This window comes from Brachyhypopomus gauderio, chromosome 1 (genome assembly GCF_052324685.1).
Source record: "Brachyhypopomus gauderio isolate BG-103 chromosome 1, BGAUD_0.2, whole genome shotgun sequence".
Lineage (NCBI taxonomy): Eukaryota > Metazoa > Chordata > Actinopteri > Gymnotiformes > Hypopomidae > Brachyhypopomus > Brachyhypopomus gauderio.
Window position 1 is genome coordinate 21744980 of NC_135211.1, and position 16990 is coordinate 21761969.

At 43.6% G+C, this 16990-nt stretch overlaps 1 protein-coding gene across 11 annotated transcripts in view; it reads left to right on the plus strand.

Annotated features, from left to right (window-relative positions):
• erc2 (ELKS/RAB6-interacting/CAST family member 2) overlaps positions 1 to 16990 on the plus strand; it is a 63607-nt gene that overhangs the window by 36511 nt on the left and 10106 nt on the right. For 5 of the 11 annotated variants that reach the window (XM_077002629.1, XM_077002646.1, XM_077002664.1 and 2 more), the window contains 10 exons: positions 1814 to 2251; positions 2924 to 2998; positions 4885 to 5040; positions 6488 to 6655; positions 7729 to 7896; positions 9204 to 9341; positions 10386 to 10526; positions 11047 to 11187; positions 13440 to 13475; positions 15109 to 15311. In XM_077002629.1, the coding sequence (XP_076858744.1) occupies positions 1814 to 2251; positions 2924 to 2998; positions 4885 to 5040; positions 6488 to 6655; positions 7729 to 7896; positions 9204 to 9341; positions 10386 to 10526; positions 11047 to 11187; positions 13440 to 13475; positions 15109 to 15311 (1664 nt within the window). The remainder of the gene's footprint in view (positions 1 to 1813; positions 2252 to 2923; positions 2999 to 4884; positions 5041 to 6487; positions 6656 to 7728; positions 7897 to 9203; positions 9342 to 10385; positions 10527 to 11046; positions 11188 to 13439; positions 13476 to 15108; positions 15312 to 16990) is intronic. The other 6 variants (XM_077002673.1, XM_077002691.1, XM_077002682.1 and 3 more) reach the window with 3 other exon arrangements.

Genomic DNA, 16990 nt, shown 5'->3' on the forward strand with positions numbered 1-16990 from the left:
ACAAGAGATGATTGAATATTAACAAATAAATTGCTTGTTTTCTTTGTTGTCTTTTATGTAAGAAGATAAACCAAATGATTTGTAGAGTCACACTTCAATGCTAGTTCAAATCTAGTGTGTTTTCATTTCGAACAGTGTAGCATTTCACAACACCTCCACCTTGTGCTGTCTGAAGTGATCTGAAAAAGCAACACTCTGAGAGTTTATTTCAGAAAGTGGGCTCAACCGTTTCAACAAGAAGCCTAGTCTTGGTCAGAATTTTAAACATCTGAGCCATAATATGTAAAGTAATAAATAAATAAAACATTTAAATAAAAGTCTTATTAGATACTAATTTCACATTATCAGAGCCATTCTCATCACAGTAGTAGGTTCACTGTTGTCCTGTTGTGAGTGTTACAGAACGAAGCACATTAGCAGTGTAAAAGTGTGAAAGCGTGTTTTCTGGTTCTTTTCCTACAGATCCTTTTCTCATGTTTGTGGGGAAATTAAGCTGTCTGTGATGTCTGTGATGCTGTGACTTCAGTCATAATGGTTACCTTGCGCAAAACTAATTGTAGATAAGCATTCTAGAGAAGATCGTGCTTATTTCTAGACTCGTCCCACACACCAGCTCCCTCATTCTGCTCATAGAACCACCTTTGAAGCCCCTCCCCCTGAAACTTTTCCCATGATGCACTGAAACGGATTTCATATTTCAACCTTTCCCTAAAACTTCCAAACATTTCACTGTTTTTAGATTACATTTGTGATTCAGTAATGGGGCAAAAGCACAGAGAAATGAAACAATCTAGATAAACCTGGACACATAGAAAAAAATGATTTAGATAAGCTGAGAACACACAGTGCATTTATCTAAATGGGCTGACAAAGTGAAAGGGAATGTTCTAAATAATGGAGCAGACATTTTGCAGCGTGATCTCTGCAATATAGGGAAAAAAATGAGAATAGAAACCTAAGTAAACCCAGAAAAAACATTTTGAAACTGAAATGATCTAAAGTGTAAAAGTGTAGTGATCTATAGAGTACATGTGTTGTGAAGTGGCTGGCTTCTTCTGCTCCAGTTTCAGCTGATACGCCCACTGTGACTCCTCCCCTGTATTCACTGATTCTGCCGAAGGCACCAATTGTGCTACATAGAGCTCAACTTCTCATTAGGGGATCTAGTACAGGTCTGTCCTTTAATAGCATTTACAGTAAATGGTCATTTATCCAGTATTCCCTAGACACTCACAGCAGCAGATTTTTGCCTGACCTTACACTTGGTGCTTTATCCCCGTCTCGTCATTATAGACAGTTTTCATTCTCTGTTAACATTAATGAAAGCATAGAGACCAGGTTCAACTCAGTGAAGTGCCCCTCAGCAAAGGGTCTTTATTATTAATATATTGTATTATTAATAGCCAGTAACCTACAGAAATTGAATGTGCTGTAAAATAACACAGTTCTGTAAAGTAACAAATATAACCAAAACAAAATGCCTGGACAAGATACCGGAACAATATGTCTTAAATGGTTTTCTTACTGCTGATCTCTTTAATTTTTTTTTATAATAGCGTAGTTATACATGAGAAATATAATAATAAATGGATATTAAATATTGCCAACCATAAGCCTTTCATATTTCTCTGTAAATGAACCACGTTAAGACGAATATCACAGAAAGACCTTGGAGATGACCTTTAATTTCAGATAGGGCGGGTCTCTCATGTCTCTCAAATCTTGGACGGAGTTCAGGCACAGCCTGCCTCCTCCTGTGCTTAGCGTATGGTCCTAACGCCAGACGAGTTAATGTCTGCTCTCCGTGCCACAGCACCTTCAGATGACCATCCAGGCCCTGCAGGATGAGCTGCGGACCCAACGCGACCTGAACCACCTGCTGCAGCAGGAGAGCAGCTCACGGGCATCTGGTGCTGACCACTTCGCCACCATTGAGCTGACTGAGGAGAACTTCCGCCGGCTACAGGCGGAGCACGACCGGCAGGCCAAGGAGCTCTTCCTCCTGAGGAAGACGCTAGAGGAGATGGAGCTCAGGATAGAGACGCAGAAGCAGACTCTAGGAGCCAGGGACGAGTCCATCAAGAAGCTCCTGGAAATGCTGCAGAGCAAAGGACTCCCCCCAGTGGCAGGGAGGGCCTCCGAGGAGGAGGAGCAGGAGAGGGCCAGGCGAATCGCCGAGGCTGAGGCACAACTCGGCCATCTGGAGGTCATCCTGGACCAGAAGGAGAAGGAGAACATCCATCTGAGAGAGGTACGCTGAGCGGACATGGGTCTGTCCACTTGAGACAGGTACGCTGAGCGGACATGGGTCTGGCTGTGTACCTGATATAAAGATGCATTTAGTAGTGGCAGCCATAATAATAATAATAATGACCATAATAATAATATTAACAATAATAAGGGCAAGAGGAAAATGATGATGCACTTGGTTTAATTACCTCTAAATACAAATAAAAGGCAAGGAGGCACAAGCACAGAGCTGTAGAGTATCTCAAGCACAGAGCTGTAGAGTATCTCCATCACAGAGCTGTAGAGTATCTCAAGCACAGAGCTGTAGAGTATCTCCATCACAGAGGTGTAGAGTATCTCAAGCACAGAGCTGTAGAGTATCTCAAGCACAGAGCTGTAGAGTATCTCAAGCACAGAGCTGTAGAGTATCTCCATCACAGAGCTGTAGAGTATCTCAAGCACAGAGCTGTAGAGTATCTCCATCACAGAGCTGTAGAGTATCTCAAGCGCAGAGCTGTAGAGTATCTCAAGCGCAGAGCTGTAGAGTATCTCAAGCGCAGAGCTGTAGAGTATCTCAAGCGCAGAGCTGTAGAGTATCTCAAGCACAGAGCTGTAGAGTATCTCAAGCGCAGAGCTGTAGAGTATCTCAAGCACAGAGCTGTAGAGTATCTCATGGTTTAATCTTTGGTTTCAGGAGCTTCACAGAAGAAACCAGCTGCACCAGGACCCCAGCAAGACCAAAGCCCTGCAGACGATCATAGAGATGAAGGTAAGAGTGTGAGTACCATTCAGGACACAGCAAATGCCTGCCAGTAGATTGAAGAAAAAGTGTGAAAGTAATTATATTTCACTATATTCCCATACTTCATTATAGCTAACAGAAAACAGAGAGAAAACAAAAATTAAATAAAGACAAAACAGGAGGAAAGGTGAATACAAGTTTAGATTAAAATGAAAGTGTGTGTGTGTGGGTCAGAGAGAGAGAGAGAGAGAGAAGGAGAGAGAGTGAGTGCTTTTGCATGCATGTGTGATGTGACTGTGAGAGTATGTTTTTGTCTTAGATGATCTGAACTGCTATCACCCCACCAGCAGAGCTATTACACATGCTTCTAAAAATAAAGTATGACCTCATGTAGCTTCCCTTCCCTACACACACACACACACACACACACACACACACACACACACACACCCTCACAAAGATGTACACGCCTTTGGCCTTCATTGGACTTCCAGATTAACACCCAGAGACTTCCTCTTACCTACATGATTCTTGGACATGATGGTAGTCTCGGTGTCCCTTGACTTTGCTCCAGAGAATAGCCTATACACATTGCTTGTAGATCAGTACCATCCTCCAACCCAGATGATAGACATCCACACCAGCCAATGACAACTCCTCTCCTACTCCCTCATGCAGAGACACTGGAGTGTGGATAGCAGCACTGCTAGGTGTGCTCAAACCAACTCCCAACCAGATGAACACTGGTTCCCATGGTGCTTTCTCCCTCAATGTCACGCCATTGGGCAAGCATTGACTTCTGATGCCATTACTATGGGAACAGGAGGGGGTTGTTTACAACACTAATGTAGCCATATGAGAGAGAGAGAGAGAGAGAGAGAGAGAGAGAGAGAGAGAGAGAGAGAGAGAGAGAGAGAGAGAGAGAGAGAGAGAGAGAGAGGACAAGGAAGGGAAGACATATTGCACATCACTGGAATAAAAGGGTACAGTCTAGATTTATTTACCCTCCCTGGTGTAGAACGTATATTATAATTTGAGTTTGTAAGAAATAGAAGTAGGAATACATAAATGACTTATTTACTAAATGGAATGTTTAGAAAGAAATGTAGAAACTATGCATTCATAACTGGAATTGCATCATGTGTAAAAGTGTGGACGGCAAAGTTATGGTACAGGTTTCACAGATGTGGGGAAAGTTCTCATTCTTAAAGTCTAGGGGAATGTGGTGAGATCAAGAAAGAGCGAGTGTGTGTGTGTGTGTGTGAGAGAGAGAGAGAGAGAGAGGGAGGGAGAGAGAGAGAGACAGAGAGAGAGCGAGAGAGAGAGGTTTATTGTCTAATGCAGGAACATGAGTTGGGCCGTGGTTCATCTTAAAGACGTTGTATTGTCTTTTTAAAAAGCTTAGAAGCTAACCCTGCATTTGTGGTTTTACTGCCTGCAAGCTGAACCGATAGACGAACACACGAACATATACACTGAGAGAGAGAGAGAGAGGGAGAGAGAGAGGGAGAGGGAGCTCTCTGCACTGTTCTGTACCACTCTGCTGTGATCCTGCTGTCCTGTAGCCGCTGGGGAAGAGGGTATGTGCTCTTTGCTACTAAATGGTGATTAGATGCTAATCCATTAGCATGAGAGGAGGAGGATTCTGTCTTGGCTACACTTGCACTGCAACGCTGCAGTTCCTGTTTCTCCTGCACAACACCCAGCACTTTGCTCTCTCTCCCTCTCTGCCTCTCTCACTCTCTCTCTATCTCTCTCTCCCTCTTTCTCTCTGTGCAGGCGATCTGTTCTCTCATGGCTTAAACTGTCTGTGCGTGCAGGCACAAAAAAAGAGACAAAAGCAGAAGCTAGCATCTTGGCCTAGCATGATGGAACTTAGCATCGCAAATTTTTCCTCTAAACTGTTTGTCCAGGACACCAAGATTGCGTCCCTGGAGCGAAACATCCGAGACCTGGAGGACGAGATACAGATGCTGAAGGCCAGCGGTCTGCTGAGCACAGAGGACCGTGAGGAGGAGATTAAACAGATGGAGGTCTACAAAAACCACTCTAAGTTCATGAAGACCAAGGTTCGGATGCTTTGCCACATACTAACACTATGGATTCTAGCTGAATGCATGAACGTTGTGTTTGCCTGGGATTCCATCCACATACGCCTTAGCAGTGTTCTACAGAGTGTAGTGTGATATCATGATTTTGTTGTTAAGGGACTTTTTAGTAAAGACTAAATGATTTAGAGGATCATTACTCAAATGCGTTATGCACAATCTTACAGCTTAGCCACAACCATCTTTCTGCTGCTATCAGCCCTTGATTGCTGTACACATTTGAAATTGCCACCTACATTCGGGACACGAGGCCAGGTGTCTCCTTGGGAACCTTGGAGATGCACTGTAGTGAACCCCAGTGTGCGATCCTCTCTGGAACTGGAATAACATTGATAACTGCACAGCGGTGGCGTGCTGGGCCATTAAATGAGCAGCCCTGCTCAGCAGGAGGTGCTGATGCTGTCTTTTGAAGCGCGGATGATTGGCAGTCCAGACAGGTCGGCGGCGGTGCTGTATTAGGGTCTGCGTGGATACACACTACGAGGGGTTTGGCTGTAGCAGGTCGACTGGCAGCAAAATGCTCCACTCCTGCTCACATCCTCCTCTGTCTGCTCCGACTCACCCTCTTTGGCTATCCAGGAGTCTCTCTTTTCGTCTCTCGCTCCAGCTCTCCCTCCTTCTCTCTCCCTGTCTCTGAGTCTCACTTTCTATTTGTTTTCAAAATAAACGTTTCTGCCCTACTGGCTGGCTGTCTGCCTAGCTGTGTCATCTTTTCTTTGCGCCTGAGGTTTTCCGTAAACGCTGTATCTTTCACTCCTTTATGTTTCTTCGCACTGGGTTTGGCTTTGTTTGGTTTGTTAAGTGTTTTCAGAAAACCTGATTTTCTTTCGAATTTGGTCACCACTACACTGTGTCATTTCTATTATTTTTGTTGATTTGGGGAAGTTAAGGATTTCATCCGTGAGTGTGGTACATTTCTACTGCTCCGCCTGTGTTTACATCCACGGATTCATTTTGAAGTCCTCTGGGATTTCTTCTTGCTGCATTTTTAGAACGCTGTTCATCAATCATAGATGCGTGTGGGCCAGGTGAGCGGTCAGGGCAGAGGCTGACGTTGCCAATGCATGTTTCATGAGAGCAGATCTGTAGCTTCCCCTCTCTGTGATGGACACCATAGAAATATTTGGGTGTACGGTTTGTCCAGTTTAATTTGCAGTTGTGCTCAGGTGTCTTCTAGGCCTGGTTTGTGTAAAGCTGCTTTGAAAAAGTGTCCTGTTAAAAGCGCTATATAAATGACACTGACTCGAATGTCGTGTGTTTTCTGTATTGTTCCGTCTGTCTGTGTTTCTCTCTTTGTCTTCTCTGTTGCCTCCTGCTTTGTCTTTCTTTCTTCCTTTCTGTCTTTGTCTCCCTCTCTCTTTCTCTGTCAATCCTTTTTTCTTTCTTTTTATCCATCAACCTCTTTCAGATTGACCAGTTGAAGCAGGAGCTCTCTAAAAAGGAAACGGAGCTGTTGGCACTGCAGACAAAACTAGAAACTCTGAACAACCAGAACTCAGACTGTAAACAGCACATCGAAGTGCTCAAAGAGTCTCTCACAGCGAAGGAGCAACGAGCTGCTATCCTACAGACAGAGGTTAAACACACACACACACACACACACACACACATACATGTTCACACACACACATACACACGCACACAAATACACACACACACACACACACACACACACACACACACACACACACACACACACACACACACACACCTATACACACACTTGCTGTGTTCCCACACCTCTACAGCTGTACTGTGCGCTGTCACACATGTTCCTCCAGGCTCATTTCACACACATTATTCCCACAATTCAGTTACGTGCAGCTTTGCTCACATTTCCCATGAGGCCTCTGTCACTCGGAAAGCAAAACTCACCGAACTGGAAGACAGACGCTGCCGTTCTGCTGTGAGCTTCAGAGCTGTTCACAGCCCTCCGGCAACGTGTGGGAACCTGGTTAAAGAGTCTCACTGGATCTAACCAGGTTTGCCTCAGTTCCAGCAACCTGTGGAAGTTCAATGAGAACAAACACTCAAATGTGCTGAGCTAGCAACATCTTTCTTCTTCAGGAAAAGTGTAGAGGATGTAATTTATCAGCTGGAGTCAGTTTGGGCAGACAGCGTAGATCTTCTACAGCAGGCTTTTAGCTGTCCTTCCTCTGACCTTTTCCTTTTGTCAGATGGTACAAAAACACCCAGACAAGATTGTACTACCATCTGAAAACATTTGTTGTGAGTATACACACAGTAAAAAAAAAAAAAGTGCAAGTCTGTCTGGACACAAATAGATAGATAGATAGATAGATAGATAGATAGATAGAGAGAGAGAGAGAGAGAGAGAGAGAGAGAGAGAGAGAGAGAGAACTTTATTCATCCCCAAGGGGAAATTACAAATGAGTCTGTAGGTGCTAATTGGGATGCTCATTGTGTACCCGCCATGTTTACGATAAGGTCTGGCTAGATGTCTGAAGCTCAAACACTAGCATTCTTGCAGTTGAAAACCTTTGATGTTGACGGAGATGTGTTGAGTACTGGCATGTCATAATTAGTGTGGTTATTGGGAACATGGGATGTTGCTGTATTTAAGCACTTTGGATCTTGCGAGATTTGTGGAAGGGTGCGAAAATTCACTCTGCCCCCTGCTGGCTGCAGGTGGACGCACTGCGGCTGCGCTTGGAGGAGAAGGAGTCCTTCCTCAACAAGAAGACCAAGCAGCTCCAGGACCTGACCGAAGCGAAGGGAACCCTCGCCGGGGAGATACGTGACATGAAGGACATGCTGGAGGTTAAGGAGCGTAAAATCAACGTCCTGCAGAAGAAAGTAGGTCCTGCAGGGTGCCTGGGGGTCAAGGGTCAAAGGTCAAGGGCATGTATTATGAAAATTATAATGATCCTGAACTTTTGCATCATGAATGCAAGAATGGTTGCCAGTTGGTAAAAATAAAACAAAATAAAATGTAAATTATGCCAAAATAAAATAGAAACTTGTGCATAAATGAGCATAATATATAAATTGATAAAGTGCACATAACATATGTTGTCATGGTTTTAATTGTGTTTTGACAGCGTGTGTTTGTGCCTGGTGTGAGTTGAGGCGTGTCAGGTGGCCTTTCCGCGTCTGTCTTCTGAAGGCTGAAGGGTCTGGCCCAGAAGGAGCTATAACATAGTTCTGCTTCACTGGATGCTGCCAGGGCTATAAATACATGAACAGTCTCACTCCCCCTCTGCTTTCACTCCAGCTCATCTCTCACTCCCCTTGCACACTCTGTCTCGCAGGCCGTCCATCGTCCTGTCTGCCACTCCCTGTTTCTCTTCTCTCTCCCCTTCATTACATCTCCATCTCCGTATTTTCTCTTTGTCTTCTTTTTACACCCAACTCGTAAAATTATTTTTATGTCTCTTTCCTGTCCTTTCACTCTCTCCTGCCCCCCACTCTGTCACTCTTTCTCTTCCTCCCTCTGTCCCTCCCCTCTCCCTCCCTCTGTCCGTCCCTCTATCCCTCCCTCTGTCCCTCCCTCACGCTTTCTCCCTCCCTCCTCCGTTTTACCTCACTGCCTGTCTATCACAGCTCACCTTGCTGCCTCTCTAAAGACCCTTTAGTGTTGTACAGGGACTGTGATAGGCACACAGGTGTCTCTAGTCAGCCCAGGTCCAGACTCCACCCAGCTCCGTACTATCATAAGGTCGCGAGGTTCACCGTTTACATATCGATATCATGGCATGAACTGACCTGAGGCTGCACATACAGGCAAAACCGTGGCAACAGGCGTGTTTCTGACTGAGAGAGGGCGAAGTACTTGTAGGTAGATTCCTGCTCCAGAGAGGTGAAAAGTAATCAGCTGAATAGGTCAAATCAATAATTAATTTTATTGTTCAAAAAAGTCAGCTCTGGAAATTGAATCAAACTTCTGAAAATAAGAATATAAATATCTTATGAAATAAAGTCTAGCATTTTTACTGAATTTCTACAAAACTCACTTACATTTATTTACCTCTTTTGTTTTTTTTTTTTAATTAATCTAAATTTTTAAAATGAATCTAAAAATATCTTTCTCTTTCCCTCTATCTGCCTCTCTATCTTTTTTTTCTCTCTCTCTCTCTGTCTCTCTCTGTCTCTCTCACTTACAGATTGAGAACCTACAGGAGCAGTTGCGTGATAAGGATAAACAGCTGGGGAACCTGAAAGACAGAGTCAAGTCTCTGCAGACAGACTCCAGCAACACAGACACTGCCCTGGCCACGCTGGAGGAAGCCCTCTCTGAGAAGGTGGACCGTTTAGGCAGAAAATAGCATTTGTGCTCTGAGCAGCAGTTACGGATCACTAAATAGTGGTAGGAAATACTGTGTATGTATATATACACAGTAATAATGTGGTAATTAATGTTTGCATCAGCAGGAAATGACTTAAACATTAATTATTTAGATTATAACCTTCATTCATAAAATGCAGCTAACAGCCCTAACCGTAACAGTGAGTCACAAAGAAAAGAATAATAAAAGTAAAATGAAAATACAATAAAAATGAAAATAGAATGAAAATGATAATAAATAAATTTATAAAAATAGTAATGAAATAATAAATAAATACGTACAAATATATAATAATAAATATAGTTGTAGTCAACTACAGCTGAAGGTCAAATAACATTGCTAATTTAGATGCTAATTTAGAAGTTTTCAAGTTTGTCATGCCTGTCAAATATAAATTACAGATTTTTGGTGTTCAAAAAACACATCTTGATGAGATAAAAGACTATTTTTAGACTAGATGAGACTATTTTTTTCATTTTTGATTGAAAATCTTGATCTAAATCAATAATCAGCCAACATTTTCAGTAAACACCAGTGGGAATAACTTTTTAAGTAAAGAAACACCTATATAAACGAATATTCTCTGTGAAAATACAGTGTTGTTCATCGTTGTTGCTTGTGTTAGCATTAAACCAGGGGTTTTGGTGGAAGTTCATGGGGAATGAGAGGAAGGGTAAAGTCTGAACTCATTTCATTTGGGGCGTTTTCTTACATCTGGCACACCCTATATGTTTTCTCACAAGGGCAGAAGAATCTGAAAACCTGCGGCTTTTGATAAGGGTTGATACATTTGTGATTTCCCACTGTTTAATGTCCAGCACGTCTGTATGTTTAGACGGCATGTTAAAGAGTGGAAGTATCCAGTTTATAAAACTGGCAGTTTAGGACAGCTGGTCATCCCGTAGCAGACTGAGTGCTGGGGGAGGTTGAGCACACAGGCTGCTGCTGGCAGGCCTCAGAGGAGCTGCTGAATGAGTGTGTGTGCTGTGTGTGTGTCAGGAGCGCATCATTGAGCGTCTGAAGGAGCAGAGAGAGAGGGAGGACAGGGAGAGGGCGGAGGAGATGGAGGCCCACAAGAAAGAGAACAAAGACCTGAAGGAGAAGATTAGCACTCTGCAGGTGGAACTAACTGAGAAGGAGGTAAGTGTGTGTGTGTGTGTGTGTGTGTGTGTGTGTGTGTGTGTGTGTGTGTGTGTGTGTGTGTGTGTGTGTGTGTGTGTGTGCGCGCGCGTGTGGTTAAACATTTTACATTATAGTGTGTATGCATGGAAGTTTCTTAAGAGCTTTGTGTGTGTCCATATGCATCACTGTGTGCTTCTGTCCTTGGCTATGTTTGTGGGTGTGTGTATGTGGTAATGTGTGTGTGGGTGTGTGTATGTGGTAATGTGTGTGTGTGTGTGTGTGTGTGTGTGTGTGTGTGTGTGTGTGTGTGTGTGTGTGTGTGTGTGTGTGTGTGCGTGTGTGTGTGTGCGTGTGTCTGCATGTCAATGTGTGCAGAATACATTGTCAAGACAAAGGCTTTTGTGCTGTCTTCTAGTGTCCTATCTGTCTCTCTCTTCTGCTTTCTGTCTCTCTGCCTGTCTCTCTCTCTCTTTCTCTCTCTCTCTCTCTCTCTCTCTCTCTCTCTCTCTGTCTGGCTTTTTTCTGGATCACGCTCTAGTCCAGTCTGATAGATCTGAAAGAGCATGCCTCTTCCTTGGCCTCCTCTGGCCTCAAGAAAGACTCCAAGCTCAAGTCGCTGGAGATTGCCATCGAGCAGAAGAAGGAGGAATGTAGTAAACTGGAGACTCAACTGCAGAAGGTACGCCTGTACCTCTCCGTTCACAACCACCACGGGCCTCTGCTCCTCACCATGACCAACAGCTTTCTCAAGACACCATGGCAAAGATCATCACAGATTAAACAGAAGCATTTAGCAGCAAAATATTTGTTGAAAAAAATTAAGTGAATAAAGCTATTTGGTCTGAATGTATGAAACAGAGAGAAAAAAAGATTAAACAACTACAAGACTAGTGAATTTAAAGGCTTCTCAGGCCAAGCACTGGACTGCGTTCTTACTAAAGGGCATTTCATTAATGGTACCCTTGTCAACTGTTAATTCAGATTTCAAGTGCTGCATACTTAACTATGTCCTCATTCGTGGGTGCTTGAGAGTGTGGGAAGTGTTCTTGTCAGTATACTAGTGCGTGGAGTTCAAGTACGCATTTTGAGAAACCATTTAATGTACTTACTAAGAACCTTCCTTTTTAGAATCCTGTAAATATCTGCTAAGTGGATTTGAAGGGTGAATTTGTGGTTTGTAGTGTCCATAGGAAATTAATTTGTGTTCATTTTTTCCTTTGGGCAAGTGTACACAATGACTGTGGAGAGAACTCATTGCACAAATAGTGATTTGCATTGGCCTACTGTTAAAAATATGTTTGCATCAAGCAACGAGCATCTTTCTCTTAGCATGCCATGACCAAACATGTCCAGATTCTTTGCACAAAACTAATGTTGCATTGTGAACATTGCAGTGCTGTGTATGATGTGAAATCTCTCTACACCACTACTGCTTGACTTGTAAAGCCCAACCACACTGAGCCAGGAAACACCAGTGTTCTAATTCTAATTCCCACATGTCTGTGACTTTACATTAGAACCAGGGCTTAATTTGAGCCGGTCGGAACAGGATCCGGGAACTCTTTCATTTTGAAGGGTGCGTTCCGGGAACTGTCTGCCTCGATCCGGTAACTTTCAAGCCTACTAATTATACGTTATGAAGAAATCTGTCTGCGTTGAACCAATTAATTGAACAAATAATTCTATAAAAGACATTTTTTAAACACAAGATCCACATTCAGGCTTCCTAAATCACATAAGAGCTCTCCCTTTTAGCGATGCCTTTCCGCGTCTCCCCTATAAAGCTAGTTATACTTTTGCGAGTGACCGTAGCGTGCGACTCCGTGAACGGTGGAGGCGTTTATACTTGCCGCGTCACATTCTATGCAGTGTTCTTCGATATGTGGTTGTATAAAGAAACACCACAGGAGAAGGAACATTTACCTGACAAATTTTAATGTTGCTTTGTGTTTCAGATTTGAAAAGTGCTGGAATTTAGGCTAAAGTACTTGAAAATGCACTTAAAATGCATTTCTGCCCTTAAAACACTTATAAAACACACGTAAATCATTTAAAAGTAATTTATATATACGAATTGGCTTGTTATTTTGACATTTGTGCACCTAAGCGTTGCGTTTTGTGTGCGATCCGCCGGTGACATTGTTGGCCTCAGTGACCCCTTGTCTCATGCCGCTGTTTGCGTTCCGGCATCGTTTGATTTACAAATTAAGCACTGATTAGAACTGATTTACAACTGATAAGCCAGTTCTAGAATGTTCTAGGCTCCACACTGGTCACTCATGGGCTGTTCACACTGGTGTCTGGATTGTTGGATGCTGAGTACCATTACACCTGCGGAGCTGCGCTTGTGTCAGCCTCGCTGTCACCATGGCACCTCTGACGGCTTCACAACAGCAGTGCTGGGGGTTGCCATGACGCCAGTGTCTAGCAGGGCAGAACCTACATCAAAGGTGCCGGATTTGGTATCTGTAAGGCCATAGCTCTGTAGGGTCAAGAAATCCCTAAAGTCCCAAAGTGCTCATTACTACCTTGAAGAGTTCAAACTCAGGTTTAGCAGTAAACTCTGGCGTGTGCGGCCACCCATGACTGGGGTGTCCTTCTGTCTCCACTCCCTGGGTGTTTCTCTGTCTCTCCTGATAATTAGCATGAAATGTTTGTTTGCAAGAGGCAGACTATGTGATGCTGAGAAGCATGCCACTGCTGGACCACGCTCCCCTGCTCTGATCTGAGACCAGTTTTGCTGTCTTTGTTGTAAAGATTCAGGTTATGGTTGGATAAGGGGGACTGGCCTTGGACCAGTGCTAAGGGCAGCTTGTACCTGGAGCAAGCAGTGGGGCTAATGCTAAAGCTAACAATTTTTTTGTTTCCCCCTTCGTCCTCCGTCATCCTCGCCCGCCCTCATCTCCACAAATGTCCTCCTATGCAATGCAGCAGGCTGAGCAGCTGTTCAATCAGATGAACAACCCTGTAAGTCTCTCGAAGGATTCAAACACACCTTATTGAAGGCATGAGGAAATCCTCAAACACACCACCACTTGCAGCATGCGTACACACACACACACACACACACACACACACACACACACACACACACACACACATACACAATTACACACAATTACACACATTACGTTTTATCAACCTTGTCGTTCAGTGACTTTTCTAGAACTTTATAGATGTCAGCACACTTCTGAACCTAGTCAGTATTCTCATTGTGTGACTTTTTTCCTAGAATCTCTTTGGTGTGGGAGGTGTTGGGGATGTAGGATTGTTTCATCTCTGATGGAGGACTCCAGTGTCCACTCAGCTGTACATTTTGCTTTAAACACTTCTAACGCCAATTTAGATGGGACACATGCCCAGATCAGAGTGCACAGTAAGAGTCACTGATGTTTCTGCGATGGCAACAGAGCCGTGCGTGTGGTGCACCACGCCTCATGCAGTGCCCGCTGCGAGTTAGCCGGCTGCAGCATGACACTTGGACACACACACCCACACCGTGGCCTCCCAAAAGACTCCTCATGCCTGAAATATGGTGCTGAAGGTGTGGCCTGTTAAGGGAACCTCCAGAGACCACTGCTCCTCTCTCTGGCTGTTTGTAAACAAAAGCATTGCAAGGATGTTCCTGCTGTACACTGGAGTGATGTGTCTGCATGGGCTTGTGTCTGTATGTCTGTGTCTGTGTGTGTGTCTGTCTGTTTGTGGTTTGGTATCTTGCCATGTTTGTGTGTCATTCAGTGGCTATTTGATGATATCTATATGTGGGTCTAATATGGTTTTAGTGTGTTGTAGTGGCATCTGATGTTTTGTGGTCTGTGTCCTTTGTCCTCTGTGTATGCGCTTGATGTCTTCAGCTCTTTTGTCTTCTGCTCCTTTGTCCCTCTCATTTAACTACTTTCGTGCTTTAAATTATCGTCAGACTGAATGGAGTAAATGAGTTAGTAATTCTGCTCAGTGGACTAAGGCTTTTGTGACCTTTGTAAAGATGAACTTTATAAAGCAAATATGTCAGGCTGTTGAGTGAATGTAGCTTTTTATTATGTCAGCAACTAAACCCCTAGCACCTTCTTCTCTTTCTAACTTGCTGAGAAATGTCTTTGGGAAATTGCTCTGAAGTGTTTGAAACTTTCAAGCTTTAGTTTAGTCTCCAACCCTGAGCACCTGGAGAGCTACTCTTAAGCACACACTTATCTTTGTCATCGTCATTGTAACGGCTACTGCATCTCCGAGTGTCGGTCCTCTCACTCCCAGTTTGGCGATTGCCATCACAGATATCTGGGTGGGAACGATTGCACTCAAAGAAAAATTCCGCTAAGGAAAACGGAAGCAGTTTAGTTTTCCTGATCGTGTGCATAAGGCTGTACTGAAAATGCAACCATGCACTCCAACTGCTGCTGAAGACTGTTAGCACTAAAGCTGTGTTAGATTGGCTGAGACTAGCCCTCCAGGAGCAGGGTCAGAGACATCCCCCCCAGCCTGTGACCAGATGCCCCTCTATTAGTGTTACACTGTCACCATTTCTCCCCCTCCGCCCACCCGTCTCCTCACCCTTGTAACCCTGGTGACCCGGCGGTGACCCATGTTTGTGGCGATGGTGCAGAAAGCCCATGAAGTGGAGGTCCAGCAGGGCTCTCGGGCCAACCCTGACTACATGGAGCGGGTGAAAGTGCTGGAGAAGGACGTGTCTTTCTTTAAGGAGGAGTCAGGCAAGGCCCAGGCGGAGGTGGAGAGGCTGCTGGAGATCCTCCGTGAGGTGGAAACCGAGAAGAATGACAAGGACAAGAAGATCGCTGAGTTGGAGAGGTGAGCTGATCACACCCTCAGTTGGGGAATGCTTCAAGCAACAGAATTCAACTCAGTGGAGCTCATGTGAATGGATCCATGAATTTAAGTTGTCCTAACAATACATTTATGTTATTACTGTGGATGTGGCACTTACTTTGACGTTTCTAAATAATTAAAATCATCACAACTCTAAAGCTGTTGTTTCCGTTAGCCATTTGAGTTTGAGTTTATTTATTTTTAGTCCAGATGTCTGATAAAGCCAAGAGGTAAGAGGGGGATTTGTCTTCATAATGATGGTGGTGGTATTGAAGATTTATCATGCTGGCACTCAATTTGTTTTCTTTACTTTTGACTGTTAAGTGTGTGTGTGTGTGTGTGTGTGTGTGTGTGTGTGTGTGTGTGTGTGTGTGTGTGTGTGTGTGTGTGTGTGTGTGTGTGCTTATGCTGTGTGGTCAGCATTGGTTCAGGCCCCTGTCACCCTGAATTGAATTAAGCGGTTTAGAAGATAGATGGAAAGATTCATTGATGGATAGATTCATTGCATTATCGATGGGAAACAGCCATCATGACTTTTCTGATTTTATTTAGAATATTTTTTCTCATGGTAACAACAGTCATGGTTTTACAGGGGTAAAACTGGGCTTAATGGGAGTAACGAGCATGATGATGCCCAGTAAGATTGCAAGGCATACGGCCATCTCTGGGCACACTGAACCCCAAGCTGAGTGTGTGAATGCATTACTACTACATAACTGGAACTATGGTTCAGCAACATTGTGGATCTTAAACCACAGACACTTGAATGCAGACAGTAACTAAATCTAATGTAGGTGCTTAAGTTTACACAGCATAGTGCTGGGCGGTGTGACCAAAATTCTATGTCACTGTATTTTTCAAAATTAAATCGGTTTCACCGATGCAGAAAGTTAATCAGGTGGTAGGACAAAGTTGTAAATCAAAGAAGAAAGAGCTCAATTTCATTTAGCACATGCAAGCAGCAGGCATGACGGAGAAAATTTTTTTTTGTGCCAAATTCCGAGTCCCCTCGTTTGCACACGCATAAAGACACTACAGATGATATTCGAGAGTTACAGTGATTATAACGTAGTTCATTGAGCACTCTATTTTTGTCCTAACTAGATATTTATACATAATACTGCTGTAATACTGCGAAGTCATGGTCAGAGGTGAACTTCGGTATAGCCAGTGTGTTTTTTATTTAAAATAATTAACACCCTCGAGCCAGTGTGTCTTTGGACATAGATAATGCTGTTTGCTGTGATGGATAATTAAAGTCTAGCTCTTATTTATGCATAGAAATGTAAATCGACAATATAATCTGTAGCATCTTTATGTATGGATAAACGAGGGGAGTCGGAATTTGACACAACACCGGCTGAAAGCCAAAACTGTTGCACATGAAATGCTACAGGCACCATTCAGAAACTGATCAGTTCAGTTAAATGTATTCAGTTCAGTAGATATATGCGGCTTTTAGCCCGGTGCAGCTTATAAAACATTTTCCATTTTTAAAAAACTTTGTAGGTGAGGCTTATATTCAGGGGCGCTGTATAGTCGAGAAAATACGGTACTTCCTGACAACAGACACGGCTCCTTTCTTTGGCAAAAGTTCCTTCGGGGCATCATCTTTTACTTCAATGTTTGGTAGAATTTGTGGTTCAGAACGTCCCTCGTTT